General features: G+C 37.0%; 1 protein-coding gene across 1 annotated transcript; it reads right to left on the bottom strand.

Moving 5' to 3' along the window:
- Positions 1-1,219: 1,219 nt before the first annotated feature.
- On the bottom strand, positions 1,220-23,028 carry LOC121377603 (MFS-type transporter SLC18B1-like). The gene is made up of 13 exons (XM_041505665.1): positions 22,711-23,028; positions 21,747-21,842; positions 18,586-18,659; positions 18,025-18,184; positions 16,822-16,890; positions 15,454-15,544; positions 14,466-14,629; positions 13,106-13,204; positions 12,163-12,263; positions 10,364-10,459; positions 5,807-5,881; positions 3,967-4,060; positions 1,220-2,224 (listed from the first exon to the last, which is right to left on the bottom strand). The coding sequence occupies exons 1-13, from the start codon at positions 22,993-22,995 to the stop codon at positions 2,042-2,044; spliced, it is 1,587 nt and encodes a 528-aa protein (XP_041361599.1). The 5' UTR covers positions 22,996-23,028; the 3' UTR covers positions 1,220-2,041.
- Between the last annotated feature and the right edge of the window lie 2,214 nt (positions 23,029-25,242).

Below are 25,242 nucleotides of genomic sequence, written 5' to 3'. Positions count from 1 at the left end.
TGATAACATCGATATATAAATTCACATAATTATTATCATCTGTTAAGAAAAAGCCTGTTAATTTTCACCAGTAATCCGTTTGATAACATCGATATATAAATAAACATAATTATTATCATTTGTTAAGAAAGCAGGGCGATCACTTTCTGGAATTTTCCGAAAAATCCGGAATTTGTAACCCATATCCAGAATTTCGGAATTAATGCCAAATATCCGGATTTTTTTCTCCAAATTCACCATCATTATTTTTTTTGGAAGCAAAAACTTCTGAATATATTTCTGAATTAAATCCAGAGTTTATTAAACAGAGTTTATCATTCTGCATTCTCCATTGCAACCTGAACTTGGTATTATCGACTGTTTTGTGATATTGCTAAGACGTTTGTCTATTGGCTGTATTTGTCAATAGCCGACCAATGAAAATGTGTTTGACAATCGAATAAACTGAAGCCATGCATGAAATTTGTCTTACTTGTTATGTAGTTTATGTATGCATTTTAAAGATATTTCAAATATCATATAGTAATTACTACGGGGCAGACATCAGTTCTATGACGATGCATGCAACTTCGCCACGGTGTGTAAAACCCTGAACATATAACAGAACATTTGCGATCGTACGAAAACAAAAGAAACGGATCCACAATTCTCTTCTTTTTGTATGTTTACACGTGCAACATTTCACTAAATACTATTTGGCTACCAGTAATCTGTGACACATCCATGACATTAATATTAATTAATTAACATACCTACCAATCTTGTTTTATTCAAGTAAGTTAAACTATAAAAATAAAATGTACATTTTTACAAACCATTGTTAGATTTTGCCGCGAAAAGTTATTCTCTAATAGTAATGTTAGCGTAATGCAAAACGATAGCCAGTCTTAATATGGATACCAGACGTTTCGTTCCCGAATTCAGTTAACCGCAAATTAGTTCGACCCCATTGATGAAATAGTGCAAATGTACCTACATACAAATAACATTGGTCCCAAGTTTGTCACTTTATTACTAATCTGTAGGTGGGAGTGAAACTGTACTACACTATTTGCTGAGGTTTTTTTGTTGATGATTTTTTATGTTTGGTCTGTGTGTGTGTGTGTGTGTGTGTGTGTGTGTCTGTGTGTGTGTGGGTGTGTGTGTGGGTGTGTGTCTCTGTGTGTGTGTCTGTGCGTGTGTGTGTGTCTGTGTGTGTGTGTGCGTGCGTGCGTGCGCGTGTGTGTGTGTGTAATAATGCTGTTAATTGCTGTACTAGGTATAGTCAGCTTTGTTTACACTGATGAATATATTTATCATGTTTTGTAAACTAGACAAGCCATAAAGTATGGCTATGCTTAAAAAGGAAGTAGGAAAATTCTGCCACGTATGTGGATTGATTTATACTTTTATTATTGAATACATAACATTCCAATAAATAATACAATTGTGTTTTTTATTGTTATGTATCTCTTTGGTTGTTGTTATTTTTAAAATATGTCAAATATGGCGCTGTTTAAATTATTTTTTATATGTTTGAAAATGGCGTTTTCGCGTGCTTTAAACTATTGCTTTGAAAGGGGCGTTCGCGCGCTTAAAATGAAAATACCAGAAAATTCCGGAAAAATATTTCCATTAGGTTGGTCACCCTGAGAAAGAGTCTGTTAATTTCCACCTGGAGTTTTCACGAGTAACCCGTTTGACAACTGTATACGTCATATTGATACTTCGACCAATCGTTTCACTTATAACAAAACAGCGCTGTTTTAACCAATCGCGTCTGGATTCCACTTCACGTAGTATATAAATGATGACATCATAGTGCTATTTGACAGCAATTTCCTTCATCTTCAAGACTTGATGTTTTGACCAATCACTTTTATATTTTTTATATGCACCATCCCACAGACTGGAAGACACATAACACGTCCTTTGATATACCAGTCGTGGTGCACTGGCTGAAACGAGAAATAGCCCAATGGGCCCACCGACGGGAATCGATCCCCAACCGAAGCTCCATATATAAACACACAAGTACGATACCAAGCACCATCTTTGTAATTCACTCTATCTGGGTGGTGGGTGTTAAAAATATCCTGTAAAAATCACGGAACGTCCAGCCACCAAGTGTCTCGTCCTCGGAATATTTTAACGAGGGTTCCGTCTCACTTGGTCGTTCTTCGTCTGATTGTCTGTGTGTTTTACACTTGTGGCGAGCGATTGTGTCCATAGTTAATAGCAGAGCCTGAAACCAAAAACAAACAAGACCCAACAATAGAGCAACAATGAATGAACGTTTAACGACACCCATCGTCAAAATGCTTTTCAGTATTGTCAAATATCATATATTAAGGGGAACCTCTGTGAGCCTCTGGCGAGCATAATACATTATTTTTATTCATAATGTATGATATTGACGATACCGAAACACGAGGGTAATAATTTCTTTATCATATAATTTCAAACTTAATGCAACATGTTTTTGTAAACTGTAAACGCAACTTTAATTCCAGTCCGCCATTACTAGATATTCAAATGACGTAATAATATGAGATGCTGTGTCTTTTTGAATGGAAACGACGTTAACTTGAATGATGTCATTTTGGATATCCTTACATAAAAATAAACTAGTGCTTAACGTTTTTCGTTTTCTGAACGCTGGGCTTCTTTCAGAGTGTAAGGTTGCTGTTGAACTGTTTTTTGTTTGATTACTATGAATGGATACGTCAATTACTGAGTATCACCCTAGTACGTTTGCTTAAATGTCAATAAACCTAGTGCCATGACCTCCATTACTTACATTTATTTGCCACGTTATCAAATTCTTAAAGTATTTGATCTGGAAAATTTCATACTTTGATTGCACTGGAAATGTAAGATATATGTATGTGTGTTTAACGAAAGCCAGCAAAGAAAGCCCCCTGAAAAACCCAAAGAAAAACGCCAAAAACATATATACGTATACATATTTGGTAATTTATTCCTAAGAAAACATAATTTACCAACTGTTGTTAATGACCTACCATAATTATAGGTTTTTAATTTAGTGTGTCATTACGACCTTGACATAAATGCCCGTTATGACACTGATTATCTGTTTGGACATCATACGTAATTCCCGTGGAACCTTCATATATATATATATTTATTTATATCAATGAAGGGTGGAGAGATTGAAACACACCAACCAACATAGGCTCACCAGCATCAAAACTTCAACATCATAGACACAGTATAAATTTGAATTATATATATATATATATATATATATATGAAGGGTGGAGAGATTGAAACACACCAACCAACATAGGCTCACCAGCATCGAGCCTTCAACATCATAGACACAGTATAAATTTATATATATATATATATATATATATATATATATATATATATATATATATATATATATATATATATATATATATATATATATGAATGAAGGGTGGAGAGATTGAAACACACCAACCAACATAAGCTCACCAGCATCGAAGTTTAGAGTAAAATTCAGTGTCCGTAAAATTCTGTGATATTTGTATTTGTATTTTTGCACAGTTCTTTACACTGTTTTTGTTTAAACCTTGAATTTTTATATTGATGTTGATCATCACTTTATTTATTTGCATTACCATAGTTTGACACCCAATAGCCGATGTATTTTTCGTGCTGGGGTGTCGTTAAACATTCATTCATTTATTCATTTCGATATCATAGACACAGTATAAATTTGAATTAAGATAGTTTCATTCTGTTTTAAGGATAAGTTAAAACTCGACAACGTCTTAACATTATAACTATTCCATTCAATTTTGCCAAATACGTATGAACAATAAACCGTTATAGTGTTTTTCTGTTTTACGACACCACTAGAGCACACTGACATTAACAAGACATTACTAAGTTTACATACACATTAAAAAGGTCATTGTTAGTTGCGTAATTTGTCTCAGATACATGTAATTAACTTTAGAAAGTCCTCGTACATACCACAATGAGCACGACAATGGAGTAGTAACTCAGACCAGCCCCGAAGTCAGACACACCTACCACCCAGCCTCCGTACATAGGAGCGAAGAAGTCGCTGAAAAAAAGATTAAACAAAAGCCACAAAACAATAAACACAGGCAAAAGTCAATAAAGGTTATAACAGGTGGTATAGTGTTTCCATAAGACGGGGAGGGGGGATTTCGCAATTACCCCTCTAGTGCTGGAGCAAATTCTCAAATTCGGGCAGAAACAGATATTCGGGCAAAATGTGCCCGAATTAGTTGTAATCCCTGTAAAAATGCGTAGTGGTTTCTTTGCAACCCTCTATATAGCTGTTTGGCAACCCCTACAAAAACAGGAGTTCGCTCGCCTATGAGAGTTTAAAACAAATAAAACATAATCAGTCACACAACACGCAAACACGATACCACTATAGCATATAGAGTATTTTTCATGTTTCTTTGTCAGAGATATGATTTATATCTCATCGAGTGAAGTTTGCAATCATATCTCACGTATTTCTCGTTCCAGCCAGTGCACCACGACTTGTATATCAAAGGTCGTGGTATGTACTACCCTGTCTGTGGGATGGTGCATACAAAAGATATCTTGCTGGTAATCGAAAAGAGTAGCCCATGAAGTGGTGACAGCGGGTTTCCTCTCCCCATATCTATGTGGTCCTTAACAATATGTCTGACGCCATATAACCGTAAATAAAATGTGTTGAGTGCGTTGTTAAATTAAACATTTCCATCCTTCCTTGCGCGACGAGTGTGATATGATTGCAAAATTCACTAAATCAGATATAAATCATATTTGACTAAAAACATGAAATTATCTATTTATTATATAACTTTTTGATAATTTACCTTTATTTTTAAAATGCCAGCAACAAAATAGTTCCGGCTTTCTTACAGTGAAGATAAGACTTTCTACAGTGACGAAAATACATTTTAGAGTGAAATAGTGAAATGTTCACTCTAAAATGTGTTATCATCACTGAGTTACTGATAACACTTTTATTTCACTGATATTTTAAGATATTTCACTAAATGTTATATAATAAATTGGTTTATTGATAATCGGCTATTGGATATCAAACATTTGGTAATTCTGACATACCGTCTTTGAGAGAATACTGTTAACATTTCTACGTTAGTTGCAAAGGATGTTTTACATGCTACAAATCCCTACTTCACGTGTACCTTTATGGTATAATCTTTCACAGAACGGGAAAACTAACACTTGGTTTGTGCAGACGTGACTGGCTTGAGGTAGAAATATAGATCATTTCGACTTGGTGGCTTTGGGTTGAGTTCATGACGGGTGACACCGGTCGGGCAGGATATGCTGAACTTTCGCGAACATCTGATATAATCACTCTTTTTACAGTGATTCATGAGTGCATGCGATCACAGCTCTATATACAAAGAAATGTTTTATTTAACGACGCACTCAACACATTTTATTTACGGTTATATGGCGTCAGAACAGCTCTATATATTCCACCCTGTGCAAGTTTCGGTTTCCGAAGCTAGTACTGTGAATGGCAGTCCACCTACTGTCGGTGCGAAGGTATGGAAAATCCCGTTACGGCTCTCCTAAACACTGGTGGTCATCCTAAGGACGAGCACCTGATAGAGGATTATGGACGCGATCACGACTTGCCTAACGTTCTTTCGACAGCCTTTGGAAGAGATACGATTTTGATCAGGGAATACAGCTTTGTTGTTCACATATGTTGGATACTATTATTGCTTTCTGAAAGTATTGTAGTTTTTTTGTCTTAGCCACCAATCAGCTCAATGGTTTGTTAAGCTGTAGTGAAGTATTCACTTACCCGAGCGCGTACGCCGAACACCACAGACCGGCCACCGCCCCATGTACCTCATCGTTAGCCTGAACCCCATACTCGCTGAAACACCAAACATGGGGGTATTATACAGAGGTATTATACATATATAGTATACAGAGATAGTATACAGAGAGACTATACAAAGAGTATACATAGATAGTATACATAGATAGTATACAGAGAGTATACATAGATTGTATACAGTGGTATTATACAGAGATAGTATATAGAGGTATTACACAGAGATAGTATACAGAGATAGTATACAGTAGTATTATACAGAGGTATTATACATAGATAGTATACAGAGGTATTATACATAGAAGTATACAGAGATAGTATACAGAGAGTATACAGAGATAGTATACAGAGAGTATACAGAAATAGTATACAGAGATATTACACAGAGATAGTATACAAATGTATTATACAGAGGTATTATACATAGATAGTATACAGAGGTATTATACATAGAAGTATACAGAGAGAGTATACAGAGATAGTATACAGAGAGTATACAGAAATAGTATACAGAGATATTACACAGAGATAGTATACAGTAGTATTATACAGAGGTATTATACATAGATAGTATACAGAGGTATTATACATAGAAGTATACAGAGATAGTATACAGAGAGTATACAGAGATAGTATACAGAGAGTATACAGAAATAGTATACAGAGATATTACACAGAGATAGTATACAGATGTATTATACAGAGATAGTATATAGATATAGTATATATAGAGTATACATAGATACTATACAGTGGTATTATACAGAGAGTATACATAGATAGTATACATATGTATTACACAGAGATAGTATACAGGTGTATTATACAGAGAGTATACAGAGATAGTATATAGAGGTATTATACAGAAATAGTATACAGAGATAGTATACAGATAGTATACAGAGGTAGTATACAGTGGTATTATACAGAGATAGTATACAGAGGTAATATACAGAGGTAATATACAGAGATAGCATACAGAGGTGTTATACAGAGAGAGTATACAGAGATAGAGATACTATACAGAGGTGTTATACAGAGATAGTATACAGAGATATTATACTGAGTTATTATACAGAAATAGTATAGAGGTATTATACAGAGATTGTATACAGAGGTAGTATACAGAGGTAATATACAGAGATAGTATAGAGAGATATTATACAAAGATAGTATATAGAGATAGAGATAGTATACAGAGATAGTATACAGAGATAGTATACAGAGGTAGTATACAGAGGTATTATACAGAGATAGTATACAGAGGTATTATACAGAGAGGGTATACATAGATAGTATACGGAGATATTATACAGAGATAGTATACAGAGGTATTATACAGAAATAGTATGCAGACATAGTATACAGAAGTATTATACAGAGATAGTATACAGAGATATTATACAGAGGTTGTATATAGAGATAGTATACAGAGGTATTATACAGAGATAGTATACATAGATAGCATACAGAGGTATTATACACATATAGTATACAGAGATAGCATACAGAGGTATTATACATAGATAGTATACAGAGGTAGTATACAGAGGTATTATAGGGTGTATACTACCAAATCAAATCTCATAGACGACAATAGTAACATATGTGGCTAAAACTCCTACCTGCAACGTATCAACCGACATAAACGCCACGGATATAAATACTACCACCCCTCACACTTAAAGTGAATCAGAAAAAATTGGGGGTCAAGCTGCTCGTTTCTGAGATAACAGGTAGCGTCTATGACTACCCTAGTTCGGCACAAAATTTGAGTACTTTTTTTTACAGGTACCCCATACATGTTTCAAGCACAAGGCTACTTGACACATTGGTACAAAATGAAATAAAATTGCATCTTTTTTTTTACCCAGATGAAACTATTATTTTTTACAACCAACTCACTCACATTTATAACCAATCACAGGACTTGTAGTGTTCACTTCTCTATCAAAAGTTTGGTGCACCTCGAACTTTGACCCAGCCGGAAGTTATTTGGTTTAATACTACCTATACTGATAACATACATTTTTAAAAAGTGTCCAGCTATGTGTCTTTATGACAACAAGGATCTGGTGTATTCTGACATAAACTGACAACCTCACTGAAACTGTTGTTTCTACAGTGCAACTTATCATAGTGTACACCTCAAAAAGCATATATATTGCATATAGTTTTGTACAAATGCAATATGTCATATTAAACAACAAAATGTTTTAAAATAAAACTCCTGCAGATATTTACTTTCAGTTGGGTGTGTGTACTCGGGTATATATGTAGAGACAACAAAGATAGAGTACCTCTACCCCTTTAAAGAATTCCATTAAAACACATGCACTTGATTGACCCCTAGATTATGAAGACCTTAACAGGCATATCAAAGAAATATCAGTATTAAAAAAATACACTGTCTGAGGAAGGAAACACAAACATTTCTGTACATGTATGAAGTAATGACTTAATGTCCTGAACATTAGTGTTGGGAGGAAATTCTGTATCCTGGGTGTGGGTGTCTTCAAGTAACCAGGTGTGGGAATTTCAAATCCATCGGCCACGCTGATTTTCATAATGAACCATCAAAACTATTGGCAGCCACCAATATTCCTGACTATATTTTATTTATAGCCTACTGTAGTTGGAGGTTTTAATAGTTGTGATATCTGGAATTATCATGCAGCTTTCACACATTTATATTTGATTAATTACTGAAAAAAACTATTTTTAAATGACAAAATTACCCGAACATCTATTTTCTTGCATTATGTTCTAATCTGGATGAATACAATATGTATATTAGATGTATTCCTACAATCTGTAATCCAGCATTTTATTTAGCTAGTAACATTAGGTAATACAGCTTTAACAATAAAATAAATTATCAACTTAATCCAAGGCAGATAATCAAATATGAAAAAATTGGTTCTGAATCTAGTATAAACTCAAAATGCTTTTCATGAGAGCTAACTAAGCGATTATTAAGAAAAAAAATGATATGGAGATCTAAGTATATGTTTAACAACCTTATTGTTATGTACGAATAAAAACAGAACGCACAATAGTGACAACAAATTTACTTATGTTTTTTGGTAAAGTTTTTCTTCAAATTTACTTTAAATTTTGCATAAAACTACAAATTTGTCTAAAATATAACTTAGCTGCCTATAAATATGTCAAAATGACAATAAAAATCAAGTTCTTTACAAATTTGAGTTTTCAGAATTTCATACATAAAAAATTAACGATGTTAATGGAAACTAAAGACATTAACCCACTATTGGCACATGCTCTTTTTAATATAAAAATAAATTGCTATGGAAATCTTAGTTCAGGTTGCCTATATATAATACCATATTTAAGAGCAGTTGTATATGGCAAGTCAAATACCATGTAAAAAGAAATTATTGAAATCTTTACAGTATGAATTATAGCCCAAAACCAACTTTGATTCAAACTCCATTCAGAGCCATGCACAGAGATTATTGTCACGGTCAAGGTCATTGTGAACTTGCATGGTCGAGTGATGGCTAATTAATCAACCAGTATAGTTTAATTAAATAAAATGACAAAATCATAATATTTTTTATTATACACTGAATATGTGCTATAGGGTGTATACTACCAAATCAAATCCCATAGACGACAATAGTAACATATGTGGCTAAAACTCCTACCAACACACTCACATTTATAACCAATCACAGGACTTGTAGTGTTCACTTCTCTATCAAAAGTTCGGTGCACCTCGAACTTTGACCCAGCCGGAAGTTATTTGGTTTAATACTACCTATACAGATATAGTATACAGCAATAACATACAGAGGTATTATACATAGATAGTATACAGAGGTAGTATACAGAGATATTATACAGAGATAGTATACAGAGATAGCATACAGAGGTAATATACAGAGATAGTATACAGAGATAGTATACAGAGGTAATATACAGAGATAGTATACAGAGATAGCATACAGAGGTATTATACAGAGATAGTATACAGAGGTAGTATACATATATAGTATACAGAGATACTATACAGAGTATACAGAGATAGTATACAGATATAGTATCCTATACAGAGGTATTATACAGAGATAGTATACAAATACACCACACCTTATCGTTATCCTGAACCCTGTACTCGCTGAAACACCAAACATACAGATAGTTTTTTATTTAGTTTCCAGGTTAATGCAATGTGTTGGCGACTATAATTGCTGAAACACCAAACAGGGAGATAATATTACTCAGAAATATTTTCAGTTAGTTTCCAGTTTAAGTCGGTGAATACATTTTAATGGGCACACACCTCAAATACCTTACATGTCTGTCCAGAAAAAACTGATAATACTCTGAATACTATTGGTAGTCTGAACACACTACTGACGCAACACAAACAAGACAGGTAATCCTATAACACAAAGAACAAAACAAGGGAAATAATTAGATCTTACTGTGCAATAGAGAAACAAGGGAGGTAATCTTGCAGCGCAAATACCTAAACAAGAGAAGTAGCCTTACAGTGCTAGTTCCATGAGAATTCCGTACGTAGGTATCACAGTGATGCTGATCGAAACACCCAGAACAACAAGGGAGACAATCTTCAACCACAGCTCTCTGAACAAAACAAAACAACACAATTTGCAGTGAAACTGGAAATCAACTGAAGACATAAGTGAGACTCTAAATTTAAAACCAACCGAGACATGTGTTATTGAAGTATTTAAATACAAGAAGAATCCTTCGAACAGAGTATACAATATATTTACATAATACACTTTACATCGCACGTTATTCCTGTTTAAAGACACGTACCCGAGTCTGTTGGAATGTCTAATGTTTGTGTTTATTCAAAATACTACGAATCTTGTGTTTATTCAACATACCCCAATTCTGTGGCAATGTCTAATGTTTGTGTTTATTCAACATATCCCAATTCTTGTGTGTATTCAACATACCCCAACTCTTGTGTTTATTCAACATACCCGGATTCTGTTGCAATGTCTAATGTTTGTGTTTATTCAACTGTTTATTCAACATACCTACCCCGATTCTGTTGGAATGTCTAATGTTTGTGTTGATTCAACTGTTTATTCAACATACCTACCCCGATTCTGTTGGAATGTCTAATGTTTGTGTTGATTCAACTGTTTGTTCAACATACCTACCCCGATTCTGTTGGAATGTCTAATGTTTGTGTTGATTCAACTGTTTATTCAACATACCTACCCCGATTCTGTTAGAATGTCTAATGTTTGTGTTTATTCAACTGTTTATTCAACATACCTACCCCGATTCTGTTGGAATGTCTAATGTTTGTGTTTATTCAACTGTTTATTCAACATACCTACCGCGATTCTGTTAGAATGTCTAATGTTTGTGTTCATTCAACATACCTACCGCGATTCTGTTAGAATGTCTAATGTTTGTGTTCATTCAACATACCTACCGCGATTCTGTTAGAATGTCTAATGTTTGTGTTCATTCAACATACCTACCGCGATTCTGTTAGAATGTCTAATGTTTGTGTTCATTCAACATACCCCGATTCTGTGGGAATGTCTAATGTTTGTGTTCATTCAACATACCCCGATTCTGTTAGAATGTCTAATGTTTGTGTTCATTCAACATACCTACCACGATTCTGTTAGAATGTCTAATGTTTGTGTTCATTCAACATACCCCGATTCTGTGGGAATGTCTAATGTTTGTGTTCATTCAACATACCCCGATTCTGTTAGAATGTCTAATGTTTGTGTTCATTCAACATACCCCGATTCTGTTAGAATGTCTAATGTTTGTGTTCATTCAACATACCCCGATTCTGTTAGAATGTCTAATGTTTGTGTTCATTCAACATACCCCGATTCTGTTAGAATGTCTAATGTTTGTGTTCATTCAACATACCTACCGCGATTCTGTTAGAATGTCTAATGTTTGTGTTCATTCAACATACCCCGATTCTGTGGGAATGTCTAATGTTTGTGTTCATTCAACATACCCCGATTCTGTTAGAATGTCTAATGTTTGTGTTCATTCAACATACCTACCACGATTCTGTTAGAATGTCTAATGTTTGTGTTCATTCAACATACCCCGATTCTGTGGGAATGTCTAATGTTTGTGTTCATTCAACATACCCCGATTCTGTTAGAATGTCTAATGTTTGTGTTCATTCAACATACCCCGATTCTGTTAGAATGTCTAATGTTTGTGTTCATTCAACATACCCCGATTCTGTTAGAATGTCTAATGTTTGTGTTCATTCAACATACCGCGATTCTGTTAGAATGTCTAATGTTTGTGTTCATTCAACATACCCCGATTCTGTGGGAATGTCTAACAGTGGACAGGGTCCGAGGAGAAGATGAGAAATCGCTATTGTTAGTAAACCCGCTATCATCAGGATGCGGCTATCACTCTGCAATATAGCAAATAAAAACATGATAATGATGATGATGATGATGATGATGATGATGATGCGAATAACAAAACAAATTAAATAAATAAATAAATAAAATGTATTATTATAAACAAATCAAAATGAAACACAACTAATAAACAAATAAACAAATAAATAAATAGGTATATAAATATACAGGTAGAGATACTGACTTGCACTGTATTAGCACCACTAATTATAGAGAAGAGGGGGCTACCTCAGTCGATATAGCGCTACCGTAGGTGCTTTGGTCGCAGGTACCAACCACCTCTGTGGACTGAATGTCTGAATGTTTTGTGTTCTCTAACCCGACCAGTGCCCCACGACTGGTATATGAAAGGCTTTGATATGTGATGACCTGTCTGTAGAAAAGTGATATAAACGATATGTTGCTGCCAATGGGAAAAGGTAGAGCTCTTCCTCTTAATATCGTTCCAGCCAATGCATCACGACTGGTACATCAAAGGCGGTAGCATGTACTATTCTGTCTGTGGGATGGTGCATATAAAAGATCCCTTGCTGCTAATCAAAAAAGAGTAGCCCCTGAAGTAGCGACAGCGTGTTTCCTCTCTCAATATATGTGTGGTCCTTAACCATATGTCTTACGCCATATAACCGTAAATAAAAATGTTGTGAGTGCATCGTTAAATAATACATTTCTTTCCTGCCTTCCTCTTAATACTATAACTGAATAACCAATGATTACTTTAACAAGTGTGCTTTAGGGATGTCGATAAACAAAACAAATACTGACTTTACTACTCAACTAGTTATAATGTTGTATATAGCAACATGTAAAGAACAGAAGTAAACTGGCATACCAGTTTGGCGGCAAACCAGCCAGAGAACGGACAACCCAGAGAGTATGATGCTGACAGCAGGAGAAACGCCAATCCCGCCATTTCGGGGGTTAACCCATACTGAAAACATAAACAGAACAGGTAAAATACCGCCATTTCGGGGGTTAACCCATACTGAAAACATAAACAGAACAGGTAAAATGCCGCCATTTCGGGGGTTAACCCATACTGAAAACATAAACAGAACAGGTAAAATGCCGTCATTTCGGGGGTTAACTCATACTGAAACAGAACAGGTAAAATGCCGCCATTTGGGGGGTTAACCCATACTGAAAACATAAACAGAACAGGTAAAATGCTGCCATTTCGAGGGTTAACCCATACTGAAAACATAAACAAAACTGGAAAAATGCCGCCATTTCGGGGGTTAACCCATAATGAAAACATAAACAAAACAGGTAAAATGCCACCATTTCGGGGGTTAACCCATACTGAAAACAAAACAAAACTGGTAAAATGCCGCAGTTTCGGGGGTTAACCCATACTGAAAACATAAACAAAACAGTTAAAATGCCGCCATTTCGGGGGTTAACCCATACTGAAAACAAAACAGGTAAAATGCCGCCATTTCGGGGGTTAACCCATATTGAAAACATAAACAAAACAGGTAAAATGCCGCCATTTCGGGGGTTAACCCATAATGAAAACATAAACAAAACAGGTAAAATGCCACCATTTCGGGGGTTAACCCATACTGAAAACAAAACAAAACTGGTAAAATGCCGCAGTTTCGGGGGTTAACCCATACTGAAAACATAAACAGAACAGGTAAAATGCCGCCATTTCGGGGGTTAACCCATACTGAAAACATAAACAGAACAGGTAAAATGCCGCCATTTTGGGGGTTAAACCATACTGAAAGCAGAACAAAACTAAATAGGTTCTACAAATTATCCTTTATAAGGAACACGATCCACTGGTACAAAACGCACCTTACACCCACCCCACGTCTCTGTAACAACATCTGATGCATAAATAAAACAAATATCTTAAAATCAACATGAGACCCATGCTTATAATGACATTTGTTTGTGATTTAATAACATTTTATTTTTATGGTTTAACCCACCATCCAGCAGCTTTTGGAGGTAGACCAAAATAAATGTGAGGTGCCACACTTTTTATTGATGTACTGCCTGAGTGCGTTGATACGCTGCTTAGCCTATATCAGTTTTATTAGTAAACTTTAACATTATCGGCAATAGGAATTTATTTGGGCCGCTGGAACCTAAAAGTCACTTTGGGTGCCATAACTATCAGCCTTAAGTTGTACGGGTTAACCACTAGATTACCCGGGACTGTAAAATGTTCTTTCACCTACTTCAGACAACTCTGGTTCTAGTATCGGGTCAAGGACGGTCCACGACCCTGCCGCCAAGGCCACGGACACGCACGTAATTATAACGGACGGATGACGTAGAATACGCCACGAAGACGTCTTCTTTTTGATGACGTCAGTGATCGAATCCTTGCGCACGGGTTTGTCTGAAATTAAACAACAAAAACAAAATATATACGGCCTCGCTACACAGTTCACTTCTGGGTGAGAGTTCATTCATTATGGTCCACGTACTTTCAAGAAGAATTAAAGCAATTTGTATTTTTCAATGGTAGGCCCACTGGCAGGAGTTTGCCCATGTTACTGTGTAATATTCTGCATTGACCTTTTGGAATATGGGGCCCCTATGACGGAGGAACAACGGCGCAGGCGGCCAGAGTCAATCGGTTTCTGCAACACCAGCTCGGAGTGGTACTACCGAATACTGTCATATAGCAAAGAAGAAGAAAAAAACCCCAGAAAAAAGAAAGACACACACACACACACACACACACACACACAGAGAGAGAGAGAGAGAGAGAGAGAGAGAGAGAGAGAGAGAGAGAGAGAGAGAGAGAGAGAGAGAGAGAGAGAGAGAGAGAGAGAGACGTAAATGTTCTGTTTGGTGTGAAATATATGTTCGCAACTATATATGTTAGTGACAAAGAGAATCCGTTCTATTAGCAATCCTTATTTCATTTGGGCCATTTTACAATAATTTCAATGTCAGGTGATATATGTGTAGTGAGACCTACTGGATCCTTGAACTATTCTTACTACGATAAACGTGAATGAGACACTCGTTATAGTGACAGATAGTGACAAAAAATACTAATGTTTCCTTAGTATTATTGTTTAGTCATTAATCAGCTAGCTTTTCAACCGGATACAGATCATTTCCAACTGCTATCCACAAATTATTATTATTATTATTGTTATTGTTGTTGTTGTTGTTGTTGTTGTTGTTATAACGAAATGATTATTGTATTACCTGTCAAGTTGAGAACCAGCAGATAGTTGATGGGTAAAGACAGAAGTATGAGAGAACCACACACGACAAATGGTAATACGAAACCACCAAGCTGAAATAACAGAGGAAACACGACAAATGGTAACACGAAACCACCCAGCTGAAATAACAGAGAAAACACGACAAATGGTAACACGAAACCACCAAGCTGAAATAACAGAGGAAACACGACAAACAGCAACACGAAACCACCAAGCTGAAATAACAAGGACACACGACAAATAGCAACAAGAAAGCACCAAGCTGAAATAACAGAGGAAACACGACAAATAACAACACGAAACCACCAAGCTGAAATAACAGAGAACGCACGACAAATGGTAACAGGAAACCACCAAGCTAAAATAACAGGGAAACCAAACCACAGTAATCAACAATAACGTCAACTGGCGATAAACTGGGGTGGTGGATTGGTTGTGTGTTAAGTAACTTTTACAATGAGACAAACCGGAATTTTTCGTCATATTCAACGTATGCCCGATGAAAAGAGGAAAGATGACGAGTTTTCTATAACTAGGATGACTGATTCATCTCTCACTGTGATATATTATAACAGAAACTAGGTCAGCATCAGCTGGTTATCCTGTGGTGAATGTGTTTTTATAACATACAACAATTAACATCTATTTTAAAGAGACACTCCTGAGCTTGCTGCACTTTTTAAGATGTTATCGACTAACAAAGACGTTTTAACGTTTGTAATTACATATCAAATATATTTGTCTGTATAAAATATTAGTGGGTGTATATTAAACGTGTTTCTGATCGTTCTAATATTTGTACTAGGTTAAATTTCATCTTATTTCCTAAAATATTGTTTTTGTCATACGTACGAAATTATTTGAAGACAAAATCCAATTTGGGCTTCTTACAAATATTAACACGACCAGAAACACATTGAATATACCGACACTGTAATTCTAAATAAGAAAATATATTTAATATGTAAGTTTAGTCATAGAAATATTTTATTAGTCGGAAACATCTTACAATGCAGCAAACTCAGGAATGTCCCTTTAAGGTATTTTTAATATAGATTGTCCATTACTGAATACGTGTTTTGAGAAATATACTTTAACTTACTTATATCATGTTAAAAACCATTACACAAGTGATGTGCAAAATCAAATCAACAGATGCATCCAAATTCCCAAGTAGAAGAACTCGTCAATATTTGTGAATGATGTATCAAACAGATTCATTCCAATGTAACACATTAGAGGTTATTTTATTTGTGTCACTATATAGGTTTATGGTAGTGGAGTGTGTGGAGGGGGAGGGGAGGGGATTGTTTAATCAGGCACTAAATCAATGAAAGGACAAACTAACCATGTAGAAAAATCCGCCAATTCCCGGTGCAATCGACAATCCCAAACCAACACACACCTCCGTCAAACTCTGAAACATAAAGGACAGGATGTAAGATTAATGTGTTCATAATGCAATAGACTGGCTTATACGCGTACACATTGGAGGATCCAGAGAGATCAAGGGGACAGCTCTCTCCTTGTTTTGGAAAGGACAGGGGGTATTCGTTTAACGACACCTCAGTACATCTTAAACTACGACCATTTGTTCTCTGCTAAGACAAAAGGTAGTAAGTGACAATCGGTTATAATAAAATGTGCGTATACAAACTGAGCTCTTTTAAATAAGCATCAACATAATATAGCCAGACACCATAGAACTATCTTCACAAAACACATGCGCAGTGATCAAAATAACGTCATTCTGCCCTTCTATGGGAAAAGGTAGAAGCCGATAATCGAGGACGTTCGCGTTCTGGTTGGTGTTTTCAGATGTTTAGTTATTAAGTTATGTGCTGTTCTGTATATTATGTATATACGTCGTTCACCATATATTTCAGATCTAATAACTTACTAATGTTAATTTAGTTCGAGAGAGAGAGAGAGAGAGAGAGAGAGAGAGAGAGAGAGAGAGAGAGAGATACAGAGAGAGAGAGAGAGAGAGATGCATACAGAGAGAGAGAGAGAGAGAGAGAGAGAGAGAGAGAGAGAGAGAGAGAGGGAGGGATGAAGAGGGAGACAGGGAGGGAGGGAGAGAGGCATACAGAAAGAGACGGAGAGAGAGAGAAATAGACAGAGACAGAGTAGAGTCACAAAACGAGACAGAGCAGTGCACCCTCTGCCTAATGCCAAAGTAACAAGACATTTCTATGTACATTTCCCACAGCCAAGATAGTATATACCACAGCATAGGTAAGGATAGAAAAAAGCCAGCCTACTGAGGACGATCGATCTTTCCACCCATTACACATCTGGCGTATGCTCTTCTACTGTAGCACAGCCTATGCTATGGTGAGGCAAAATTATTACACTAAAATGTCATAAGTTAGACTAAAGGCGAAGCCACACTATACGAGTGCCTCTTACGAGAATAGCCACGAGAATAACCGGCTGCATATCAAGCGATGAAATCGTAACGTGTTCACCTGTCAGTCGGCTATTCTCGTCGATAGTTTCGTTTGAGACAGTCGTATCGTGTGGCGTGGCCTTTGGAATCCAGACTTACAAACACAGACGTGAAGTTGGACTGGAACTCGTTGGAGACGACGGCAATGGCGGCCGTGTCGACCGCGGTCAGCCCGACCGACAGAAAGATCTGAATGATGAAACACAGGGCGACAAAACTGGCCGACATCTTACCGTCTGCTGGTGACAGAGCCAGAAGTCTGTAAAAAGAATATATTGTTATAATAGACGTCTTGACGTTTGCTGGCATATTATATATATATAGTTATATAGTTATATATATAGTTATATATATTGTTATATGTATATAGTTATATATATATATAGTTATATAGTTATATATATAGTTATAGTAAACAAATAAACTAACAAATAAATAAATGAGTGGATGGATGGAAGGATGAATAAATAAATGAATAAAAAATAGATAAAGCATGAATAAATAAATAAATAAATTTAAAATAAAATAAAATAAAAATAAAATAAAAAAAAAATAAAATAAAATAAAATAAAATAAAATCTTTAAAAGAAACCCTCAAAAGAAGCAAACGACAACAGCATAAAATACAACAGCAACAAAAACAAAACCCGAGTGACTTACCCGAACAACGAGGTACACACTCCTATGACAAATATTCCTGACAGGTACGTGAACTTGAGTCCAATCTGCATAAGCTGAAATAACACACGGTATTGCAACACACGCCGATATTACAACACGATATAACAACACACGCCGATATTACAACACGATACTGTAACGATATAACAACACACGATATTGCAATACACGCCGATATTACAACACGATACTGTAACGATATAACAACACACGATATTACAACACACGCCGATATTACAGTACGATACTACGACACGATATAACAACACATGCCGATATTACAACACGATATAACAAGACATGATATTGTAATACACGCCGATATTACAATACACGATATTACAACATGATACTACGCACGATATTACAAAACACGCCTGAGATACAACATGAGATGTGATTGTAAAGCCTGAGATGCAACATGATATGCAATTGTTAAGCCTGAGATACAACATTACAAGATGTGATTGTAAAGCCTGGGATGCAACGTGATATGCGATTGTTAAGCATGGGATACAACATGGGATGAAATTGTAAAGCCTAGGGTACAACATGCTATGTAATTGTAAAGCCTGGGATACAACATGAGATATGATTGTAAAGCCTGGGATACAACATGAGATGTGATTGTAAAGCCTGGAATACAACATGAGATGTGATTGTAAAGCCTGGGATACAACATGAGATGTAATTGTAAAGCCTATGATACAACATGAGATGTGATTGTAAAGCCTGGGATACAACATGAGATATAATTGTAAAGCCTGGGATACAACATGAGATGTGATTGTAAAGCCTGGGACACAACATGAGATGTGATTGTAAAGCCTGGGACACAACATGATATATGATTGTAAAGTCTGGGATACAACATGAGATGTGATTGTAAAGCCTGGGACACAACATGAGATATGATTGTAAAGCCTGGGATAAAACACGAGATATGATTGTAAAGCCTGGGATACAACATGAGATGTGATTGTAAAGCCTGGGATCAACATGAGATATGATTGTAAAGCCTGGGATACAACATGAGATATGATTGTAAAGCCTGGGATACAACATGAAATGTAATTGTAAAGACTGAGATACAACATGTGATGTGACCGTAAAGCCTGGGATACAACATGAGATGTGGTTGTAAAGCCTGAGATACACCATGACATGTGATCGTAAATCCTGGGATACAACATGAGAAGTGATTGTAAAGCCTGCGCTTGCTGCAATAACGAACCTTTATTTGACTTGGAATGGTGGCATATAATTTACACATATACAAATATTCAAGATTTTAATATCATGGCAGCATCATATCGGCCACGAAAAGGAATTTACCACTTTCTTAAAACAAGTTATATGCTATTATTATACGTAATAATAATTTTATTTGTAACACACACACCCCACCTACACACACCCACACACACACACACACACACACACACACACACACACTCCAGTAAAATGCACTATCCAAGCGGTATATTCTAAGAACATTATATATATACTACTCAAAAGAATTTAAGGGTCAAAAATTTATAACCAAATAAGTTTCAGAGTGTATTAGATTGATGATGTAAACTACACCAAATTTTTTATTTATTGTTCCATATTTACAAAAAAACACAAATAAACGTCACTGTATACAAGAAAGTCACATGACATGCTGTCAAAGTTGAAGGTTGTCAAACATGGATTTTACACATTAGAACATTCGTTTAATAGTGTGTGAATCCACCCCTGGCGCGAATAAACTCGACACATCGTTGCCTCATGCTGTTGGTCAGACGTCTGAAGAACTCTTGGGGAATGGCCTTCCACTCTGCCATAAGAAGTTGACCCAGATCATGAAGGTTGGCCGGAGGGGCATGGTTATCCCGAACTCTCCTGCCTAATTCGTCCCAGGCGTTCTCTATTGGGGCCAAGTCAGGCGAATATGCTGGCCAATCCATCCTGGCGATACCTTGTTGTCTGAGAAAGTCCGTTACCACCCTGGCGCGGTGAGGTCTGGCATTGTCATCCTGCAGAGCTGCCCCGCCGCCAATCTGCTGAAGGCCTGGGAGAACCAACGGCCGAATAATCTCATTCAGATAGCGGATTCCATTCAGATTGCCATCCACCACATAGAGGGGGGTCCTGTGGTGGATAGAGATGCCGCCCCACACCATGACGCTGCCACCACCGAAACGGTTACGTTGTCTAACGTTAACGTCAGCGAAGCGCTCCCCAGGACGTCTGTAGACACGAACCCGACCGTCGTTGAACTGGAGACTAAACCTGGACTCATCAGTGAACATCACTCGACCCCACTGAACACGTTGCCACCGCAGATGAAGCGTGCACCAGTGACGTCTGGCCGTTCGGTGACGTGGTAGGAGTGGTGGTCGAACAGCCTGGCGACGGCAGCGTAGATTATTGGCTCTCAGACGATTGCGTATGGTTTGATCAGACACTCGAGTTCCAGTCGCAGTCCGCAGATTGTCACGTAATCGGCGTGCAGTGGTTGTGCGTTGACGTAGAGCCATATTGGTGATGTAGCGGTCCTCTCTATTTGTAGTGCTTCGGGGTCTTCCCGAACGTGGACGATTTCGAACAGAATTCGTTGCTTGGTACCGTTGCCACAGTCGGCCAACGACACTCTGACTGACAACAAGTCTCAGAGCAACATTTCTTTGCGTATTGCCATCCTGAAGCCAAGCAATAGCCCTTCCTCGATCTTCGATAGTCAGTTGAAGTCGTACCATTGTCGAATTTGGAGTGTGCACCGTACACGAACGCAAGCTCCAATTATAAGGAAATTCAGCATTGGGAACATGGAATACACGTGCAAAGCGTGGAAATGAAGCGTTTTGTGAAAAAGCAAGTTATGGGCACTTAGCAGACCTTTCGCTTTCGCCCTAATTTACGTGCAAATGTAAGCATGTTTTCGCCATTAGAACTAGTCGACAGTGTCAATGACAGTGGATTTTAATTCATTTATGGGTTGCTTAGACCCACGTTCGTCAAAATGGAACAATACCATGCGTGACATTATGGTCTAGCTAATATAATTGACATTCAGAAAATAATGTCAAAAATATCGTCTGACCCTTAAATTCTTTTGAGTAGTATATATATATATAAAAGGACAGACAACTCACAAACTTGCCAATCATCGGTGATATGATGACCTGTCCAAAGGCGTAAGCAGCAAACACCCACCCGACCACCTGGCTGTCAATACCACGCCGTGACGCCTGTAATGAAGATACAATAAGTATATCACAAACACCCACCCGGCCACCTGACTGTCAATACCACGCCGTGACGCCTGTAATGAAGATACAATACGTATATCACAAACACCCACCCGACCACCTGACTGTCAATACCACGCCGTGACGGCTATTGCATGTCAAACATTTGGTAATTCTGACATATAGTCTTAGAGAGGAAACCCGCTACATTTTCCCCATTAGTAGCAAGGGATCTTTTATATGCACCATCCCTCAGACAGGATGGCACATACCACGGGATTTGATATACCAGTCGTGGTGCATTGGCTGGAGCGAGAAATAGCCAAATGGGCCCACCGACGGGGATCGATCCCAAACCGGCTGCGCATCGAGCGAGCGCTTTACCTCTGGGCAACCAGTAACAAGTTGAGACCTCGCGGATTGAAGGGAGCCATATTTCTGACTCCCCTGAAACTAGGTCAAAGAGAATGATTTTTAGTCGTCTTTAGCATTTTATTTTTATTTTTACTTTATTTCTTCTTCTTCTTATTAAAAAAAAAAAAAATACTTGAAAGAGATTAAATATAAATGCTCAGTATACTAGAACATGGAGGATTAAAACGTGCACGCTTCCCTCCCTTTGAACTACATCAACCCCATCACATTCTTTCACCTCGAGGTTTGAACTTTGATCTAATGAAGTTTGGCCGTATTATTTGGGGCGGACAATCATGAAGAAAGGTTGGAGCAGCCTACCCCCCCCCCCCCCCCCCCCCCCCGTTTCTGTGCTTGTTTTGCTTTCTGTTTGGTTTGTTTTGTTTGTTTTGTTTTGTGTGTGTTTTGAAGTAGTTTTTTTTTGAGGGGGACATTTTTGGAAGATTGCACCAACCTCTTCCGGGAATATAGGACCCAGTAGAGCTTCGTTCATCACCGTCAACAGTCGAGTTATACATATGCTGTACAGCAGGAACTTCTGTCGCCTTGGTAACCGTCGGAATGAAAACCCGTCCGTCTGTGCGTCCGTGGTGTTGAGTGAGTTTGACAGAACGGCGTGCAGGTCCGTGTCGTCATCGTTACTACGACCATCATGCACCACGCACGAGCGTTTGGCGTTCACAACACAAGCCCGTTTACTGGGTACAAAACGAGAGCGTTCATCAGTTTCTGATTCCATATCCGGTCCGCCATTTGTCTTTTACGATTTCCAAGGTACTCACTGAAAATAGTACAGAACGAATATATATACATCGAACACGGGTGGAGGCAGGAAGGAAGGAAATGTTTTATTTAACGATGCACTCAACACATTTTATTTACGATTATATGGCGCCAGACATATGGTTAAGGACCACACAGATATTGTGGAGAGAGGCTGATATTTGCCCGAATAAAGCGAAAATGCTCGAATTTGAAAAACAAATGTTTATTCATATTAGCATTACCGCCAAGAGCTATATAAGGTTGTAAACGATTCACTACACATTTTGACATGGGATACAACTAATATTGCGTGCAGAATACTTTGTGAAAAGGTTTCAGGTCAGCTCATTTTACCATATCGCTATCGTTTTTGCCCGAATTTGAGGATTTTCTCCAGCACTGGGGGGAGGGGGTGGGCAGTGCGCATCCCTTGCCCCCTTTCTCATATACGCTTATGGATGTAAAAATTATAAAGTGAAATTAAAGCGAATAACAGTATAAAAGGCTGTGCCAAAAAATATTTAAATTTTGAATAAAAATCAACATCTTGTAAAACAAAAATCAAGATATTATGTTCTAAGTGTAACCGAAACGAGTCTATCACATTTTGTCTACCAAATAACACATGCTTTAAGAGGATGAAAGAAACATTCGGGGCCCAATTTATTTAAAGACTAGTTTTACAAGAAATACAGTTTTAAACGCATATGTTATTTTATTTTCTCCTTAAGTGATCCATCGTCCGTAATTTTGTAATTTTGGCATAAAATACTCTGCCTAAACCGGCTTCATAATAACTTGGGACCAATGGAATATTCCGGTTTACAGTCTAGACAAATTAAAATAAATAGGTCACGTCCCATATCTATAAGTGCATAAATGGCAAATATATATATATATATTACAAACTTTCCGAATTTATACGATTTACTGTATTCTGATTGGCTGACGTCACTAAAAAACCAAGCGTTATCCTTCCATAAACCTCATAAAAATACGTCATCACGGAAGACCAAGAACATGGTTGACGGTAAGAACGAAAGAAATTATGTTTTGAGTGTTTTAAGGTATACTTCTTGTACTGTTTGTAATTATAAGAATTGTTTCTCATTTTTTAGGAATTTATCGATGTATAAAAGTCAGAAATGACATTTGTGACTTTTATACATCGATAAATTCCTAAAAAATGAGAAACAATTCTTATATATATAAATATATATATATATATATATATATATATATATATATATATATATATTCTTTTTTTTTTTTTTTTTTCTTGTGAAATTTAACGATTTTGCCTTGAATTAAATGCCGCTATTCCAGCCAAAAATAAAAATAAATCCAAATAATTTTATTTACTACTACATATATTTTGTACTTTATTAAAACATCCAATAAGAATGACCGACACGTTGAGACGTGACACTTCAGTTGGAATTTCACAAAGAACTGGCTGCAATTTTAGTGCACGAATATTTTGTATGTACTTAATATTTCTGTTCCCATCATTAATTCTGCCGGTGGCGGATCCGGTGGGAGGGTGCTGGAGTTGCGTATTTCAATGATATTTCGACATTTTCCGTCAAGTAACGAAAATTACCGAAGCCATTACCATAAAAAACATAAACATTCCTTAGACGTGACGTCAACAATGCTTTGACGTTTTATTAATTTGCTTATTGATGTCAAAACGATAATACGCATATTCGTTTGAATACAGTTTAACTTCAGAAATGTGCGAAAAGATCGCTGTTTGACATTTATAATCATATTTATTTTAAATGTGTAGGCCCTATAACTATAAAATATCTGCGTATGGAATCCAATATCACCTAATGATGACATCTAACTACTGTGCTGTTCTGTTCCAGTATTTCCTGCAAAAGTTGGGTGGAAGTATCAATTTTCTTGATTCAGTATATTATATATATCTGTGTGTGTGTCTCCCCCTCCTTTTTTTAACACCTTCCTTCACCACTGGAGGAGGAACTGTGAATGAGTCGCGTTATGGGGCGATGGGTACATATAAAAATGTTTTGGGTGGGGGTGGGGAGAAGGACGATTGACGAGCATTGCCCCCATGCCCCCCCCCCCCCTTCACACGGCTACGCCAGTACATATTAATAAAGAATACAAGACATGTTTGCTAGGTTAATTCAGTCCAATTTCCAGTTTAAGCACAAGGACTGCTCCCGAGGGACTGCAAGCGTGGATCGAA

The sequence above is a fragment of the Gigantopelta aegis genome, chromosome 7 (genome assembly GCF_016097555.1).
Source record: "Gigantopelta aegis isolate Gae_Host chromosome 7, Gae_host_genome, whole genome shotgun sequence".
In the NCBI taxonomy this organism is placed as follows: domain Eukaryota; kingdom Metazoa; phylum Mollusca; class Gastropoda; order Neomphalida; family Peltospiridae; genus Gigantopelta; species Gigantopelta aegis.
The sequence above is the reverse complement of the archived record's forward strand: the minus strand, read 5'-3'. Positions and strand labels throughout refer to the sequence as shown.

What these genes read in the sequence shown, in the direction of transcription:
- LOC121377603 (XM_041505665.1), bottom strand. Translation starts at nt 22,995, where the DNA reads ATGGAATCAGAAACTGATGAACGCTCTCGTTTTGTACCCAGTAAACGG. An exon ending in TGTTCGGCGTACGCGCTCGG is followed by an intron (nt 4,061 to 5,806) that starts GTAAGTGAATAC and finishes TCTTTTTTTCAG; the next exon opens with CGACTTCTTCGCTCCTATGT. An exon ending in CCATTGTCGTGCTCATTGTG is followed by an intron (nt 2,225 to 3,966) that starts GTATGTACGAGG and finishes TTTTGGTTTCAG; the next exon opens with GCTCTGCTATTAACTATGGA.